Source organism: Austrofundulus limnaeus, unplaced genomic scaffold, assembly GCF_001266775.1.
Source record: "Austrofundulus limnaeus strain Quisiro unplaced genomic scaffold, Austrofundulus_limnaeus-1.0 Scaffold1144, whole genome shotgun sequence".
NCBI classification, from domain to species: domain Eukaryota; kingdom Metazoa; phylum Chordata; class Actinopteri; order Cyprinodontiformes; family Rivulidae; genus Austrofundulus; species Austrofundulus limnaeus.
This window is the reverse complement of record NW_013953546.1, coordinates 23,404-39,480: the sequence shown is the minus strand read 5'-3', so window position 1 is coordinate 39,480 and position 16,077 is coordinate 23,404. Positions and strand designations below refer to the sequence as shown.

General features: G+C 37.8%; 1 protein-coding gene across 1 annotated transcript in view; it reads left to right on the top strand.

Moving 5' to 3' along the window:
• Positions 1–16,077, top strand: part of lsamp (limbic system associated membrane protein) — a gene marked incomplete in the record, with an annotated part of 71,218 nt that overhangs the window by 33,751 nt on the left and 21,390 nt on the right. The window contains 1 exon segment of the mRNA XM_014030929.1: positions 12,713–12,844. Within this exon segment, the coding sequence (XP_013886383.1) occupies positions 12,713–12,844 (132 nt within the window).

Here is a 16,077-nt window from a genome sequence, read left to right as displayed (position 1 = left end):
ATACAATAGATCAAATGTGGAACAATTATTGCATTATATAATATAAACATTATATATAAATATAAAATTTAATTATTTATTTTCATTCATTATGAACACGTTTTCTCATGTACCTCTATTGTTTAGCTTATTAAAGCCTTGTTAAAGCCTATTTGAGTTCGAGTTTCTGAGGTATTTTGACCGCTGCTGCTCCCTGCTCTGGTAACAGCATGCAGAGTGAGCGCAGAGCAGAGGAGGGAGAGAAAAAGCTGCGACCACGACTCTGACTCTGGGTCTCACTCAGGGTCTATGGTTGTACAACGGAGCTTCTGCTATTATTAGCCATGCTAACATAAACGCTGGCTTTGGAGGGCGGAGTTAATGTCAACAGATTTTTGGAGGGCGTTACCAACAGAGCTCATTAACATAAACAGCCCTTCTGAAGTCAGAGCAGGCAGAACTAGAAAATGGGAATTTTTTTTGTCTGAGAATTATTTTGTGCATTAAATGGAATGAACATGGTCTGGATAGCCCACAGACATACCATAAAAAATTCTAGGGTCCATAATTGGTCTCCTTTAAATTACTGTCACAAAAACATGTGTCTTTATATACTTTAATTCTGGTTGTCATTTATTATAAAAAAAAAGGTCAAAATGATCAAAAGTTTGGTAAATAGCTATTAAATCACCTTAGCCATAGCATGTTGGATCACATGTTGTACTGTATATCACATGTATATCACATGTGATCACATGTGACATATGTATGTGTATGTATATAGCCTTTAGACAGTGTGACAAGTTTGAAATATAAGGTTTTAAAAATATGTATGCAAAAATCTGTTTTAATTTAATTTAATCTAATTTAATTTAATTTAATTGCTTATTGTACATAGTGGCCAATAAGAAACAAAAGTCAGAAGCAACTAAATGTTTTTTTTTTCTCTTGTATACGTCTCCCCTGTCCCGTGGGATTCAGCTTGTTGCAGCTTGTTGACCAGAATTAAGGTAGAGAGACAGTGCTGCTGTCAGTGTTACTTGGCAGCAGTTCCCATAAAACTGCAGACATTAAAACTGTTAATTAAAAACAAGAATGTGTTTTTATTCTCATGGTAAATCAATATTTAAAAAAAGATGGAGTATTTTTGTGAAGAAAACATGGATTCTGCACACTTTCTTACAAGCACTTTAACTGGATTTTTGTAAATTCTGATATTCTCGTAGTCATGATTACCAAAAGTTTAAAAAAAAATCAAGGAAAATAACAGCTGTGCTGTGTTCTTCACTAGCAAGGCCTCAAAGTTTATATATAAAGAGCGAGATAGTTATGATTGAAGCTCCCACTTGTTCATGCTTTTTAACAAAGACATAAAAAGGAACAGGGCAGATGAAAACTGTGACCATGGAATGAGTTGTGATCTCTGTGGCCAACCTTGCCAGCAAACATAAACTCATCAAATCTGTTCAGTCTGTACGGAGAAGACATCACACAATAATTAGTTAGATTTGTACATCACCCTAGCACATGAAAAAAAAATCAGTCAACTCAACTTGTTTTCATAGAGAATCAATCATTAAACCCTTCGTTTTTTTTCCTCAGTTCATTTTTAAACTACTGAGAGAAACTTTGCTGAAATTTCCTTGAAATTACAACTAAAGGTTAAAAAAGAAGGGAGTAGAAAAATCAGACAGAAAGAAGAACGACAGTATTGGGGTGAAAACAAACGGCTGCGCTGCTTCGCTGTGCGTATCAATTCTTCGGCTCAAGAAGCGGCAAATAAACAGTTGTCTTGTTTTTGCCTGCAACACCTGCGTTATTTTTGCGCTGCCAGCCACAGCGGCAGCAAATGGCCTGTGAATACAAGTGGAACTTCTGTTTTTGTCCCCCAGACTTTGAAGAAGCTGGTACTCTTGTATTTTGATGATGTGCAGTATATGGCTGCCAAGCGTAAAAGGAAATTGGAAACAAAACCTGAAGTCCCACAACGATTTTGGTGCTTTTATTTCAAAAGGTGTAACAAATTTCAAGTGAACCTTTTTTACTCATCACAAAGCAGAAATGTGGATGGCAGTATCAGTTACACTCAAAGCTGCTATTTTGCATGTGAATAAATGTTTGCATGTCATATTTAATTTGACAGTCCAATCTCAATTAGGTTGTAAGTGAACAAGAGGTTGATTTACTTAGTGAGGGAAGTCATTTTTTAATTATCTCTGCTGTGAGGAATGGATTGATCTGAAGAGCTTGTGCTGTAATTATGTGCTGACCCATCACTTAAATCACATCTACACCCACTACTAAAGACAGAACTGAGGGCCCAAGACAAAAGATGGGTTTTGGACCCAACAGGAGTCTGACCCCTTCTCTATTGTCAGATCTCACAGAGTCGTTCACACCTCCGGTGGCTGAGTCCCCCATGGCCCCCACCCCCCGCTTTCTCTAGGGGTACATTTTCGGCAGTTTCGGGCACAGGAGAATGTGAACGTGAGGAGCTGTAAATTGCCGCGAATTAGCGAAATTCACAGCAGTTTACAGGGACGAAAATCTCACTTTTCATGCAGTGTTAATCAGTTCCTGTTGATTCAATTCGATTCAAGTATATGTATATGCCTCCAGGCATTGTGCCCCTCACTCTGTGAGTGTGATTGTAGGCAGATTGTCAGTGTTGTGGTTTTATCAGGGACTAAGCTGATCCTTTTCTTGCATCACTCATGTAACCTTGGGGACTTTATCCAAAACCACCCTGGTAAACCTACTCATTTCAGACCTCTTTTGTTAGGTCCAATCTGTATGTGCTTGTCTTCTAATACAAATATAAAGGGTTGCACCTCTCTCTAGGAGCATTTTGCAAGTTCAGCCTTGACTTAGTCAATCCACGGACAGCAGTCTGCTGATGTCAAAATTGCTTGCGCACAATACTGGGGTGGATCCAAAAATGCGGTTGGAAATGGAGACACATTTGGCCAACACTGAACTGATGAGAACCGCTTAAAGGCACACAAGGCACACCTGTGGAGAAGAGGCTTCTGAGTGTTAAAAAAGCCTATCAGTACTGCCTTGTGGTGCTTGTGGAAAATTGGTGCATCACCTCCTGTGGCTAATACATTGTCATCATTTTTAAATACCATCATCATTTTTCAATACTGAAGTATATCACAATACCGTCATGCTGCCCGAGTCTACTTTTGCACGTGACTTACACCTACAACAACAACAACAACAACAACAACAACAACAACAACAACAACAAAGGATGCCACAGTTGAAGTTGTGTGTTAAAGCAGAGTTTGAAAGAGTCCTGTGATGATCTTGGCAGATGTGTAGCTTCGGCAGCACAGGTGCTGAAAAAGTGTCCAATTTGCTTGGTCAATCAATGTGCATTTAAATATGAACCAATCACTTCCCTATACTGTACGTTACTCAAGAATCCTTGTAAAGCTAAGAAAATTCCAACGTCTTGGAAAGGGTAATGTAACATCACCCAGCTAGCAAAAGATGCTAATTCAATGTTGAATTATGGTCAAAAAAGTTGATTTTTGGTTAAGGTTGACAATTGATGGTGAATCAACCATCAAACAATCATCCAATTCTAACCATTAAMCAATGTCAAAAATATGTTATTGAATCAATGTTTCATGGCCGAATGTTAATGGTTGAAATGCTAACATCTAATCAATGTTGAATCAACACTGATATAGTATCAGTTATGGTTGAAAACATTTTTTCAACAAGTAAGTCAGCGACCACTTTTTCTGTAATTTCAACATGGATTCAATATCATGCTTAACCACATTTCACTGCTGATTCACCTATATTTTTGCTACGGCAGCGTAGCTACCAAAGTGTTACAAGTAGCTACCAACAACTCTTCTGTGTGTGTTTGTACAGGTGTGGTTATCAGGAGTCCATCTACTGGGCTAGATAAAWCACCTGATGAAATCTGTGCCAACAATAAGAAAACAAAAAAGGCAAAGTACCTCTGGTTATAAGGACTGTAAATTGGTCCCCTGCAGTCAAAAAACCCCTAACAATGACGAGTGTGTTCACGGAATCTAACAGCAGAATGCACACTGTTGCATTTATGCAGCCTAAAAACAATAAATGTCTCGAAGTCCTATTTTAAACTCGACTCTAAAGCTTTACAAATCAGCTGCTTAGCATAAGTTAGCATCTGAAAAACAAAAAAAAGTCATGTTTTGCAATTTGCTAAAGGGATGCATATAAATATTGCATGAAGGTGTGAAAGGGAAGACAGTCCACTTCCCTTACTACCCTGTCTTTCATTCTGCYCCACTCTCACTGGTCCACTCTCTGAGGTGATGATGGGACTGGGACCATAATGGTGTCTTTTCCTTTACTATATTTTTGGTTCACCAATTCCTCACCTGTCACTCAATTCTGGTTTGAAAAACTTTGTTCTCAAAAACTAAAACCTGCTTTTGCAATGCAAATCAGCACCAGGCAGGTATTCTTCAAGGAATATTTCCCAGTGGTAGACTGTGCATTTTACACCTAGGCCTTTGTTGGTGTCCTGCCTGAATGTATCCACCTCTYATATCAAAAATACACAGAAACACAGTATAATGGTGCTGCACCACAAACATGGATCTCATAGAGTAAAAATGAGAGTCATTACTGAAGCAACATGATTAAAACAATTCAACAAGTTTCCTTCAGCTGCAGCCACAGCTGTGCCACATACATGTATTTACCCAAATCATRAATGTTGACAATAAATAGACAAAAATCTAAAAAAAATTCTGAATAAAATATATTTTACTCACCAAAATGTTTAATTATCTGTACACAAACTCCAAACTCCTTAATAAGTCATTTTTTTTTATCATCACGGAAGCTAACACTGAAAGTCCAATATGTTCTATTGTGTATCTGTCTTAAGTTTTAACTGCTTTTTCTGCTTTTAAAGTCTGCTCCACATTTAGTGTACAAGATGCTGCAGAAATGCAGTTTCCTGGTTCTGACTGGTTGGCTGTCTGATCATCCAATCAAACAATGTGAGAATGCTGCTGTTCTCTCAGGCTAACTAGCGTGGTCTGGTGTTGCCCACTCAACATCTGACTGGTCAAAGCAATAGTATCGATGCCATTTGTTTTACCCTCCAGGTGACTTCACTGTTGGTTCTGAAGCCCTGGAGGAAGATTTCATTGACCCTAGCACCACACTATGGTTGAAATATAATWGGATAAAAGCTTGATTTAAATGTATGCTACTAGAAGCTCCACAACCAGGAGAAAAGCTATAAAACAAAGAGAAAATACATTTCAGAATAAATTAGGTTACCAGAACACATGGAGTTAAATGCATATCCACAAATAGCAACATTAAATATTTTGCACTTGAAATATTGCAAACGTTGACCTTTTATCTAATGTTCAAGCACATTTCTTCATGCCCTCAAACATTAATGGCTAGAGAGATGATCTGGTCAATGTCCTTCATTTCTTTCAKCACTTCTCAGCTGTAGTAGGGTGTGGTGCTGCTTACCGTCCAACCTAATCRTTCAAAGATGTTTCCTGTAAATTGCACGCATAACACAGTTTCATCTTACAGCATCTTTTTTTTCATGTATGTCTGACTTTATGCAATTACAAGGAGATTGAAACTCATTTCGGAGATATTATTTTTCAGCAGCACGTGAAACAAGGCTTTTCACCTCAGACAGGCTAATGTGGTTTTAGATTCTAGAAGGTTTGGTGAGAAGTTCAGTCTAAAAAGCAGGAAACTGATTTGTTCTCAAGATTTTTCTGATTGGATGATTAAAATGTGTGAATAAATTAGCAGAAAATGTTATCTCAATTGTTAGCTGCTTACTTTAAGATCAAGAGTCAAAAACTGAAACATCAGTAGTTAAATACTTTCAGTATCATCTCCAACATATTTACTCCAATACGGAACCTCGCTGTATTTTTGACAAAGGTTTTAGCACTGATACACTTTACAAGATGTTGTGATAGCACGAGATATCTTGCTAAATGTTTTCAAACTTAAAAACAACCAGATTTTTCAACATAAAATGATTTTAGTGTGAAACTCTGGCATAAATTAAGCTGATCAATATCCATCTCTTTTAGAAATGCTTGGCCTCTAATTATACATAATTTATGACTAAACAGATTTTCTTTTCTGTTGAAATACAGATATCATTGCCCACATTTATGGCATTTTCTTGATTAGCATTCACAGTGTAGCTTCTGAAAGTTTCTGATACTTTAACAAGTTTTAATTGAACATCCTGCAGTGAAACTTGTTGCTCACGAATATTCCCAGCTAATAACACCAGGAGATAGAAAAATAAATACATATACAGTAGATGCACAATTAAATGTTTATATGCAAATATAAATGTGTAGCCCTGGTAATCTATGTCGGAGCAAAGGACATCAAACTCCTTATTGTCTCCTGTGTACACGTGTTGTAAATCACTCTTTGTTTTGCCTACCTGACATGTAGCTCTTAGGACCATTCAGGCACACAAACACTAGAAAAATGTAGCGATTCACAAAGGATTTGATAACACATTAAATCAGAGTACACTTGGTTGACATTAGCATGAAAACATTGTCACTCTCTGGTTCTTTGTTCAGAAAAAAACATGCATAGAAATATGTTCCCTCCTTGTCCCTGCCTCCTTCCATGTGCTCATTCTCCTGTCTGACACCCACTCTCTATTTTTCTGTCCACATTGGCACTAAAATGTGATGATTTAATATGACATTTGGTGCAATGCCTACACTCGTGGAGCTTGTCTAACGTGCGCACTTTGAGTCAGTCATCGCACTCAGCGGACCCTGAAATCCTTCAAGGAAATTTGTCTCTGTACCAGTTCATGCGTGTAGTCTTCATACTCGCCACACACACATCAGAGCAACGGCAAGTGCATAACACATGCACCAGTGCTGTGCACACACTCACACCCCTTTTAAACACAATTAACCAATATGTCTTCATTATGCTTCATTAGGAAGATATCATGTATTTTGTGTTTGTAGAAACTTGTATTCTTCCATGGGCATCTTTGAGTGTTTTCTTTATACAGTTCTTCCTTTTCCAGCCCCGACTGACGAGTTAATCTGACAGCACTCCAGATTACGCAGCTGGGAGGGGATTGGCTCATTGTTCTGACGAAAGGAGCAACTTCTTTCCTCGCCTTTCATTTAAATTCTCTTTCCTTTTCCCTTCTCTGTTACCGTTCTTTGATCTCAGTGATCATATAGTCTCTGTATCCATCAGTAAACTAGAGTGTTGAAGAAAAGATTGAGTGAATTCCCATGGCAAAAGGTTTTCAGTCATATTACGCCCTCACTCCCCAATCACATTAACCTGGGAGTTCATCTGAACAGAGCTGAATGCAGTGTGGCGTAGACTTTGATCGTGATTCTCCTGATCTTTTAATCAACACAAAATCGCCAGCAGATCGCCAGTTTTCTCATGGAGCTTGATCAATTTTCTTAAAGGGGCAATATCATGTAAAATCAACTTTTTAGAGTTTTATATCATGTTATAATATTATACTCTCATAAAAAACATGCCCAAAGCCTTGCTTTGACTCATTCATGCATGTTTGAGAAATCCTGCAGCGTTTAGAAGAGGAAGTGATGAGAAGATAAGTTTATTTTCTATTTAAACATAAAAACAGCATTTTAATAACAGCTAAWGGTGACATAGATACTTTATTATGGTATAGTATTTAAATATATGCCTGAGAAACACATAATATTGGCCCTTTAAGTTTATTATTTTGACACAGTTTTTGAGACTGCAATGTATCCATCTATCTGTAAAGAAATTGTCCAAATTGGAAGCCAGAGTAATATGCTGAAAACAAYTAAGTTCTCACTTAAATGTTTATTTTCAGATCTAAAGAATCTATTTCACTCTGAGCCTCTCTGTGACTTCGGACGTCTAAACAAAAATACCCCCATCACATGTTCAAACCACTGTTTGTAGAAAACTTGGTCACACCCCTGGGGAGATCCCTCTTGTGTCAGCATTGGAACATAAATATTATTCCTACACTAYTGGAGCAAGGCACATATTAAATAAAGACTTGTTGATTCTCTTACTGTTTAAAGTAAATGACTACAACCAATTGCAAAGTATAAGATATAAGACTGCATCTAAAATGCAGTTAATCAGTCACAAAATATCCTTCTCATACATTCTTCCATTATCTTCTTCCTTTCAGGGTTACATCTAGCATTCACTGTGCGAGGGGCGGGGTATACCATGAACAGGTCACAAGTCCATCACAAACAACCATTCATGCTTTTGCTCACACCTAGGAACAAATTAGCCTAACATTCGTTTGATGTTRATATTTAAAAGCATGCAACAAAGGTTTTAGAGTTTTTTTTTTCACATAGGCCTTTGTGTGTTTTGTGTCACAAAACTGCCAAAATCCTGATGCAATTATATTCTTGCCAAAAGGTCTGACTTTCACTGCTTAGTGACTCGTGGTTGGACCAAGAGAGCAAAGCTGCCTTGTCCACAGTAGAAATGTTGCCCTCACTGTTTCACTACGAAAAGAAAATGCTGCTGTGGAGTGGAAATGGTCACAGGAAGAGGAGACACAAAGTACTTATTATCTTATCTAAACAAATTTTTAAGATTAATATCTGCACTGATTATATTGTACATTCTTGGCTTTTGTTCAGTTGTATGAATATTTGTAGTAAAAAATAAATTTCTGAAAAACATCTGCTCATGGGACACAGTGTCAGATTATAAAACTATTGTTTGTATTTTTTTAAGACAATGAACGTCTGTTGGAAATTATTACAGAACAACATTTGATTCACCCTAGACTCCCATCTACATATAGGCTTCACTGATGCAGCTGAGGAGATGATTACTTGTTGCCACTGCAATTCACAAACGTTTCACTTTCTGTCAGGTGGTAATTAACACAGGAATGATATTATCTGCTAAATGTAATCTTACACATCCAGCAAATAAATAAATGTTTATATCACACAACAACATATGTGTGTCACTTTCTCCTCTTGACCCTCCTACATACAGTATCTCTACTAAGTCAGATAAAACTAAGTGGCTGTGGTGGAGTGGTTAGGGGAGTCGTCCTGGAACTGGATGGTGGCTGGTTCGGTCCCCTGTCCAGCCATTTCAATCGTTGTGTCCTTAGGCAAGACACTTCACTCACCTGGTGTTCAGAGGGTCCGGTGGTGCCGGTGAATGGCAGCCTCGCTTCGGTCAGTGTGCCCCATGGTAGCTGTGGCTGTAGCTTACTGCCATCAGTATGTGTGAATGTCTGAAGTGTAAAGCGCTTTGGGGTCCCAGTGGACTTGATAAGGCGCTATACTTAAATTTAAGCCGTTTACCATTTACCATAAGCTAGATGCCCAGTCAGAACATTTCTTTATGTGGCTTATTAGCTGAATTTTTAAACAATTAACCAGTTGTCAGGATGGTTTTATGCACTATGGTCTTTTGTTTGCCATTTTCACATCTAATTTATTTGTTAATTTAACACAAAGCAAAGCATTTAGGTAATTATGAGTTCAGCTCATTTGGCCTGAGGGTTTTTTTTTTTTTTTTTTTGCGTGATCTGACACATTTAAATTAGTACCCTTGTAAAACAAATGTGTGAGGGTTCATGCAAGTAGAGAGTTCTATATAGAGTTTAATTGTTTTTGTTAACTCTCAGTGTCTAGTGTGTTTAGATATGAAAAAAAAAAGGATTTTACTAAACCCCTTCTTTTTTTGTCTCCCTGCTTTGAGTCCTTTCTGTGTTTATGAGTAGTGGCTCTCTGTGATCGTTTTAACAGAGAGGCGCAGAGATGTATGTCGTCACCAGACACAAAAGACATATCATGTGACTTATTTCATTTTAAAGTATGCAGTATTCACACCATCAGATCTGAAACTGTCACACACTGTGACTTTTTCTGTAGCTCTTTTAAAGACAAATTGAATTCATATTTGTACACTCAAGTTAACCTACTGTATACACAGTATGTTTKTACCGTTGCTGACATCATTTTAAAGCTTTGAATGCATTCAAATCAGCTTGGTTGGTAATGATGGCCATGCCAGGCTAACAGTAGGAGGTGGAATAATAGGTGTAACCTCAAAGGGAGGTCCACACTGATGTGTGTGTATGAGAAACTAGTCCTACTGCCTTTTTATTATACAAACTAGAGATCAAATATGTTTCTACAAATCTTTCCGAATAACCAGCAAAAACACCAGGAAAATAAATATTTGTTTTGTCATTAAAGTAAATCTCTTGATCTAAAACACAACTAGAAACAAAACGTTGTTTTTTTTTTTTCTGTTTTACACCAAAATGATTCATTTTCAAATCTCTCACATTTCCTGTCTGCAAGCTATGCTAGAGCTAATTTAAATGGCAAATGTCTTTAGTTAACGTACATCAAAGCAACACATTTAGGTTTACCTATGTGCAATAGCTTCATCTCTTTTTGTTTTAAAGGAACTCCTTTATTTTATCAGTATGTAACATTATTAAGGAATTTCGCTCATAAAATGATTTAAAAATGTATTGCTTTTTAGTTGTTTAGTGTCATTTCAAGCTGTCAGGCAAACAGTGGTTTAATGTTTGCAATGACATGGATTTTAAAGGAAAACAAACTGATGAATATTCATTTTTTATGAAGTATGACCTTTAACTTAATTGAGGAATTCCTTGGTAAATCAAAAAAAAAAATTAAATATAAGCTTGGTCCTAGAAATAAATTGCCAAAGAATCTCTGTCAGAACCCTCATACTTACAATTAAACAAAAAAGCAAAGTGTTATTCTAACAATATATAATAAAAGAATAGTTTATTTGTTTAAAAGAGATGCAGATTGATTGTAGCAGTTAAAATGTTACCTGTTTTAGATGGAGGTCAATGGGAGTACAATTTGAAGAGTCGAGGAGAAAGTGACTCGACAGTGCAGGGGTGTGGTCACTACTCTGTGAGAATATCACAGGTTCACTTCCAGCCCGGGGACTTTCTGCGCAGAGTTTGGATGTTGTCTCAGTGCAAGTATGGGTTTTCTCTGGGTGTTGTGGTTTCCCACCACAGACCAAAAACATGCATGTTAGTTTGACTGGTAACTCCAAATGGTCCCAAAGTGTGAGCAAGAGAGTGAATGATTGTTTGTTTGTCTCTGTGTGGTCATGTGACGGACTTGTGACCAGTCAACTGTGTACCCCACCTCTGGCACCGTGACTGCTGGAGACAGGCATCAGCTCCCTCGTAGCCTAGACAAAAAAGATGGATGGATGGATGGATGGATGGATGGATGGATGGATGGATGGATGGATGGATGGATGGATGGATGGATGGATGGATGGATGGNTGGATGGATGGATGGATGGATGGATGGATGGATGGATGGATGGATGGATGGATGGATGGATGGATGGATGGATGGATGGATGGATGGATGGAGTCAAGCTAGCAATGCCTATAGAGGAAAAAAAGAATTCCTTCTAAAATAATTCAAACTCTAAATGTTTAGAGCCGTTTTATAGATCATAATGTAAATAGTTTCACATCCTATCTATTCCACATGGATTGTTTAATTTGTCAATAAAACAATCTGTTATATACTGCACGATCACATAAATAGTAGCTGTGGGATAGGTTGATTTATTCTGCCACCAATGTGTAGAGTAAATCCTTTCTTTATTATTCCCATGGACTCAGTTCTATTTAGTTTATTTGTTTAGTGTATTTCACAATAGTCAATTATCTATTGTCTGCTGCTTATCTGTTTGATTCTAAGAGCCAGCAGGACCAGGAGGGATTAGATATCCCTTTCCCAGACGACACTCTAGTTCATCTTGGGGGAACTCAAGGTGTTTCCAGGCCAATGTGGATAGATAAGTTCCTGGTCTATCATGGGTTCTTTAATACTGTAGGGACAATCTCCAGAAGTAGGGGCCAAGTTGGCTCCTAATAGGGTACTAAACCACCTAGTTGTGGCTCTACTCCCAGTTTCTCCCTGAATGATGGAGCTCCTCACCGTATGTCTAAGGTTGAGTAACGCAAACATATGGAAACCTATTTCATCCACCTGGACTTTATTCTTTTGGTCATGATCCATATCTTATGACCATAGGTGAGTTTTGGAATGTAGATGGATCAATAAATTAAGACTGTTATGTCTTGACTCAGCTTTTTCTTCACCACAACAGACCAGAGCAACACCCTCATTACTGATATGTTCACACTACATTTGCTGCTGTAACCATCAGAACAGTCTAAAAACTATCTAATTTTTAGAGTCAGACATGACGTCAATGTGCAGTTTAATAAGACTAAGCTCCAAAACATTTGTACGGACGACCCAAACACACTTTTTTCATGTGGGTTGAGCCTTCCTTAAATAATATTATAATTCAATTGTAATATGTGTGATATGGATTTATGTTTTCAATTAATCAAATTTAACTTTTGACTACACTGCCAGTTTTAACTTCTGGACACAAAAGATCATGGAGGCATTACCTACAGTTTAAGGAACTTGTAGAGCAGTGTGACAGTTGTTTTAATATTTCCTGGATCTCTAACTTTTCCTCAGTGTTGTTGGAACACTGAAAGAAATTATCAAGAATGAACTTTATATTTGGTTACTTTCCCCTCTATAACCTTCACTATAACCAATTTGACTGTTTTTTTTTTTTATGTTTGCCTGCTTTAGTTACTCTTTTAACTCATTTTTGTGTGTGTCTACAGCAGAGCCGCTGGATGGAGAAGAGTACCTGGACATTATAGGCATCATGCGGAACCAAGCTGGTCGTTATGAATGCAAGGCCAGCAACGACGTTGCCACGCCTGATGTCAAATATGTCAATGTGGTCGTCAACTGTAAGTAGTAACAAACTGCAGTGCATGCTTTTTGTTCCAGCACAGACTGCTAATCAATACCCTTACCACATTTGATGCCACTATTTTACAAGATCACACACTCAAGGGATGAAAGCCCATAAAGTTGAAACTGAATTTAAGAGGAGGTATAGAACATTGCGGGGAGTAAAGTTATCTTCAAAGTTTTGAAGCTCTTTTTAGCTTTTTCAAAGAGAAAAAGATGAGTTCTTTGGCACTGATTGCAACTGTTACTTCCATGGCAGCTCTCACCTACCATATAATCATTTAAATAGACACTTGGAATTTCTAAAAAGGATAATTACATCTTTTCAAAGGGCTATAATATAGAGAGTGGCTGCTCAGGGTTTATGGACAGCTCATGAGATAACGCAAACTAATTACTCCCAAAGACATTCAGAAATTCAGTTTGTTCTGAACATGTCACACAGGGCTTTTTGCCCAAATTATACTTGAGCCAGGTCTGAGTTCAGGGGAAAAGGACAATTTTAATGTATTTCTTAGTGTCCAATCCTTAAGAGAAGATTGGCAGAAATCTACTGGTACTTAGAAAGCATTTCTGGCCTTTGTAGTACAGGTCATTAGGTGTGCATGATGAATGTTATAATATCTAATAAAATGTATTAATTATCTTTGATTTTTTTATAGCAAGACCTAAATAATCTATTTGCATCAAATTGAATAAGCCATACAAGAACAACTTTTTTTTAAACATCCTTACAGAAAAGAAATTCAAAAAGACATCTGCTTGTATAACCCCAATTCCACTGTAGTTGGGATGTTGTGTAAAACATAGATAAAAACAGAATACAATGATTTGCCAGTCCTTTTCAAGTTATGTTGAATTTAATACGACCAGAAATGCTGTCGGCCTCCCTGGACCAGAGGTCATCTGAGATGGACTGACACAAAGTGGGAAAGTGTCCTGTGGTCTGACGAGTCCACATTTCAAACTGGTTTTGGAAATTATGGACATTATGACCTTTGGGCCAAAGAGAAAAAGGACTGTCCGAATCGTTATCAGCACAAACTTCAAAAACCAGCCTCTCTGATGGTATGTGGGCCTAGGGGTGTTAGTGCCCATGGCACAGGTAACTAGCACATCAATAGCTGCGTTTCCATTGCAAATGTGCRCAAAACGTTGTCGATATTCTGTTAATGTCGAAAAAGCACAGTTTCGCAACTGCGGTGTCACACGTGAATRCGTTTGTTCTCGCGATAATTCATTACAAACATGGCGGCAATGGATGTAAACACATAGCATATTGCTATCGCGACACTAGTGCTTATCATCAGAGGAGACGTCGGCGTCTTTTATCGAGGCTTTCCAGCGACAAATCCCTACTTGGGAGCGGCTACGTATGCTGTGTTTTTGGAATAATTTAGTCGATGAGTTTAATACTTTATTTTGCTACTTCTGTGATACTGCTACTTACTTCCTGTTATCTCCTTTGTCATCGTCTTTTTCGCCAGTAGAAACAGCCGGTTGTGATCACATGACTCCCGTGATGCAAAAAATGTGTTTCCATTGCAGTTTTGCGAAAAACACCAATTTCAATACGGCCGAAAAACACCTCATCCTATCACAAAAACATTTTTGTCAAAAAACTTCTATTTTTTTCAAAATTGACGTGTTTCCATTGAGCAAATTTATTTTCGAAATTCTAATTTGCGCATTTTCGTGGTCAATGGAAACGCAGCTTGTGAAGGCACCATTAATGCTACATACAGACTATGGAGCAACATGCTGCCATACAAAACACTTTTTTTCAGTGATGTCCTGCTTATTTCAGCAAAACAATGCCATACATTCTGCACATGTTACCACAATGGTACCCAGACCTGTCTACCATTGAAAATATGTGGCGTATCATAAAGTGGAAAATACCACAACGGAGACCCCGGACTGTTGAGCAACTGATGTTGTTCATCAAGCAAAAATGGAAAAAAATACACCTACAAACTTTCAACAATTAGTGTCCTCAGTTACCAAACACTTTTTGAGTGTTGTTAAAAGGAAAAGTGATGGAACACAGAGGTAAACATGCCCCTGTCCCAGCTTTTTTTTTTTTTTGAAATGTGTTGCATGCATCAAATTCAAAATGAGTGAATATTTAGGGATCGACATAACCATTGTTTAGGTTGTCCGAGACAACCTATTTTCGTTTCGGACAACCAGATCCTGTCTCCCAGTTGTCCGGTGGACAACCAAGAAAAAAGCGGCGGGTGTTCGTCATTGTAAAAATGAACGAGAGAAAAAAACTTCCGCTTCCACTTCCCGCTCTAGTTTGACAGAGGGGTTTTACGACTATATAGAGGTGCAGAAACATTTTATTTATAAATTAAATAAAAAACATCAACAAGAGAAGACTTGTCTATCCAGCCTTACATGTTGGAGCCAGAGTCTGACCCAGATTCAATCAGAATATAAAGATGTCTTTGCAGCACCAAAAGAGACTCCTACAGATTCCAAGTACACAACAAAATTCATTTAACAACTAAAAAAGTGGATTTTGCATGATAGGTCCCCTTTAAAGCTGAAAAGCTCCTCTCACCTGAGGCCACTGACAGGAAGTGCCAGAAGTAGATACAAGACAACAACTTTGGGAGGATCAGTAGCTGCGTTTCCATTGACCATGAAAATGCACAAATTAGAATTTCGAAAATAAATTTACTCATTGGAAACACGTCTATTGCGAAAAAAATATATGTTTTTCGACAAAATTTTTGCGCTAAGATGAGGTGGTTTTTCGGCCGTATCGAAATTGGTGTTTTTTGCAAAACTGCAATGGAAACACTTTTTTCGCATCACGGGAATCACGTACTCAAGAACCGGCTTTTTCTACTGGCAAAAAAGATGACGACGAAGAAGATAACAGGAAGTAGAAGTAGTAGTAATATCACAGAAGTAGTAAAATAAAGTAGTAAACTCACCGACTACAATTTCCCAAAAACACAGCATACGTAGCCACTCCCAAGTAGGAGCTTGTCGCTGGAAAACCTCAATAAAAGATGCCGAAGTCTCCTCTGATGATGAGCGCTAGAGTCATGATAGCAACATGCGATGTGTTTACATCCATTGCCGCCATGTTTGTAATGACTTATCACGAGAACAAACATATTCACGCGTGACTTTAATAGCATTTCTCACTTAATGGAAACACCGCAGTTGCAAAACTGTGTTTTTTCGACATTAACATAATATCAACAAAGTT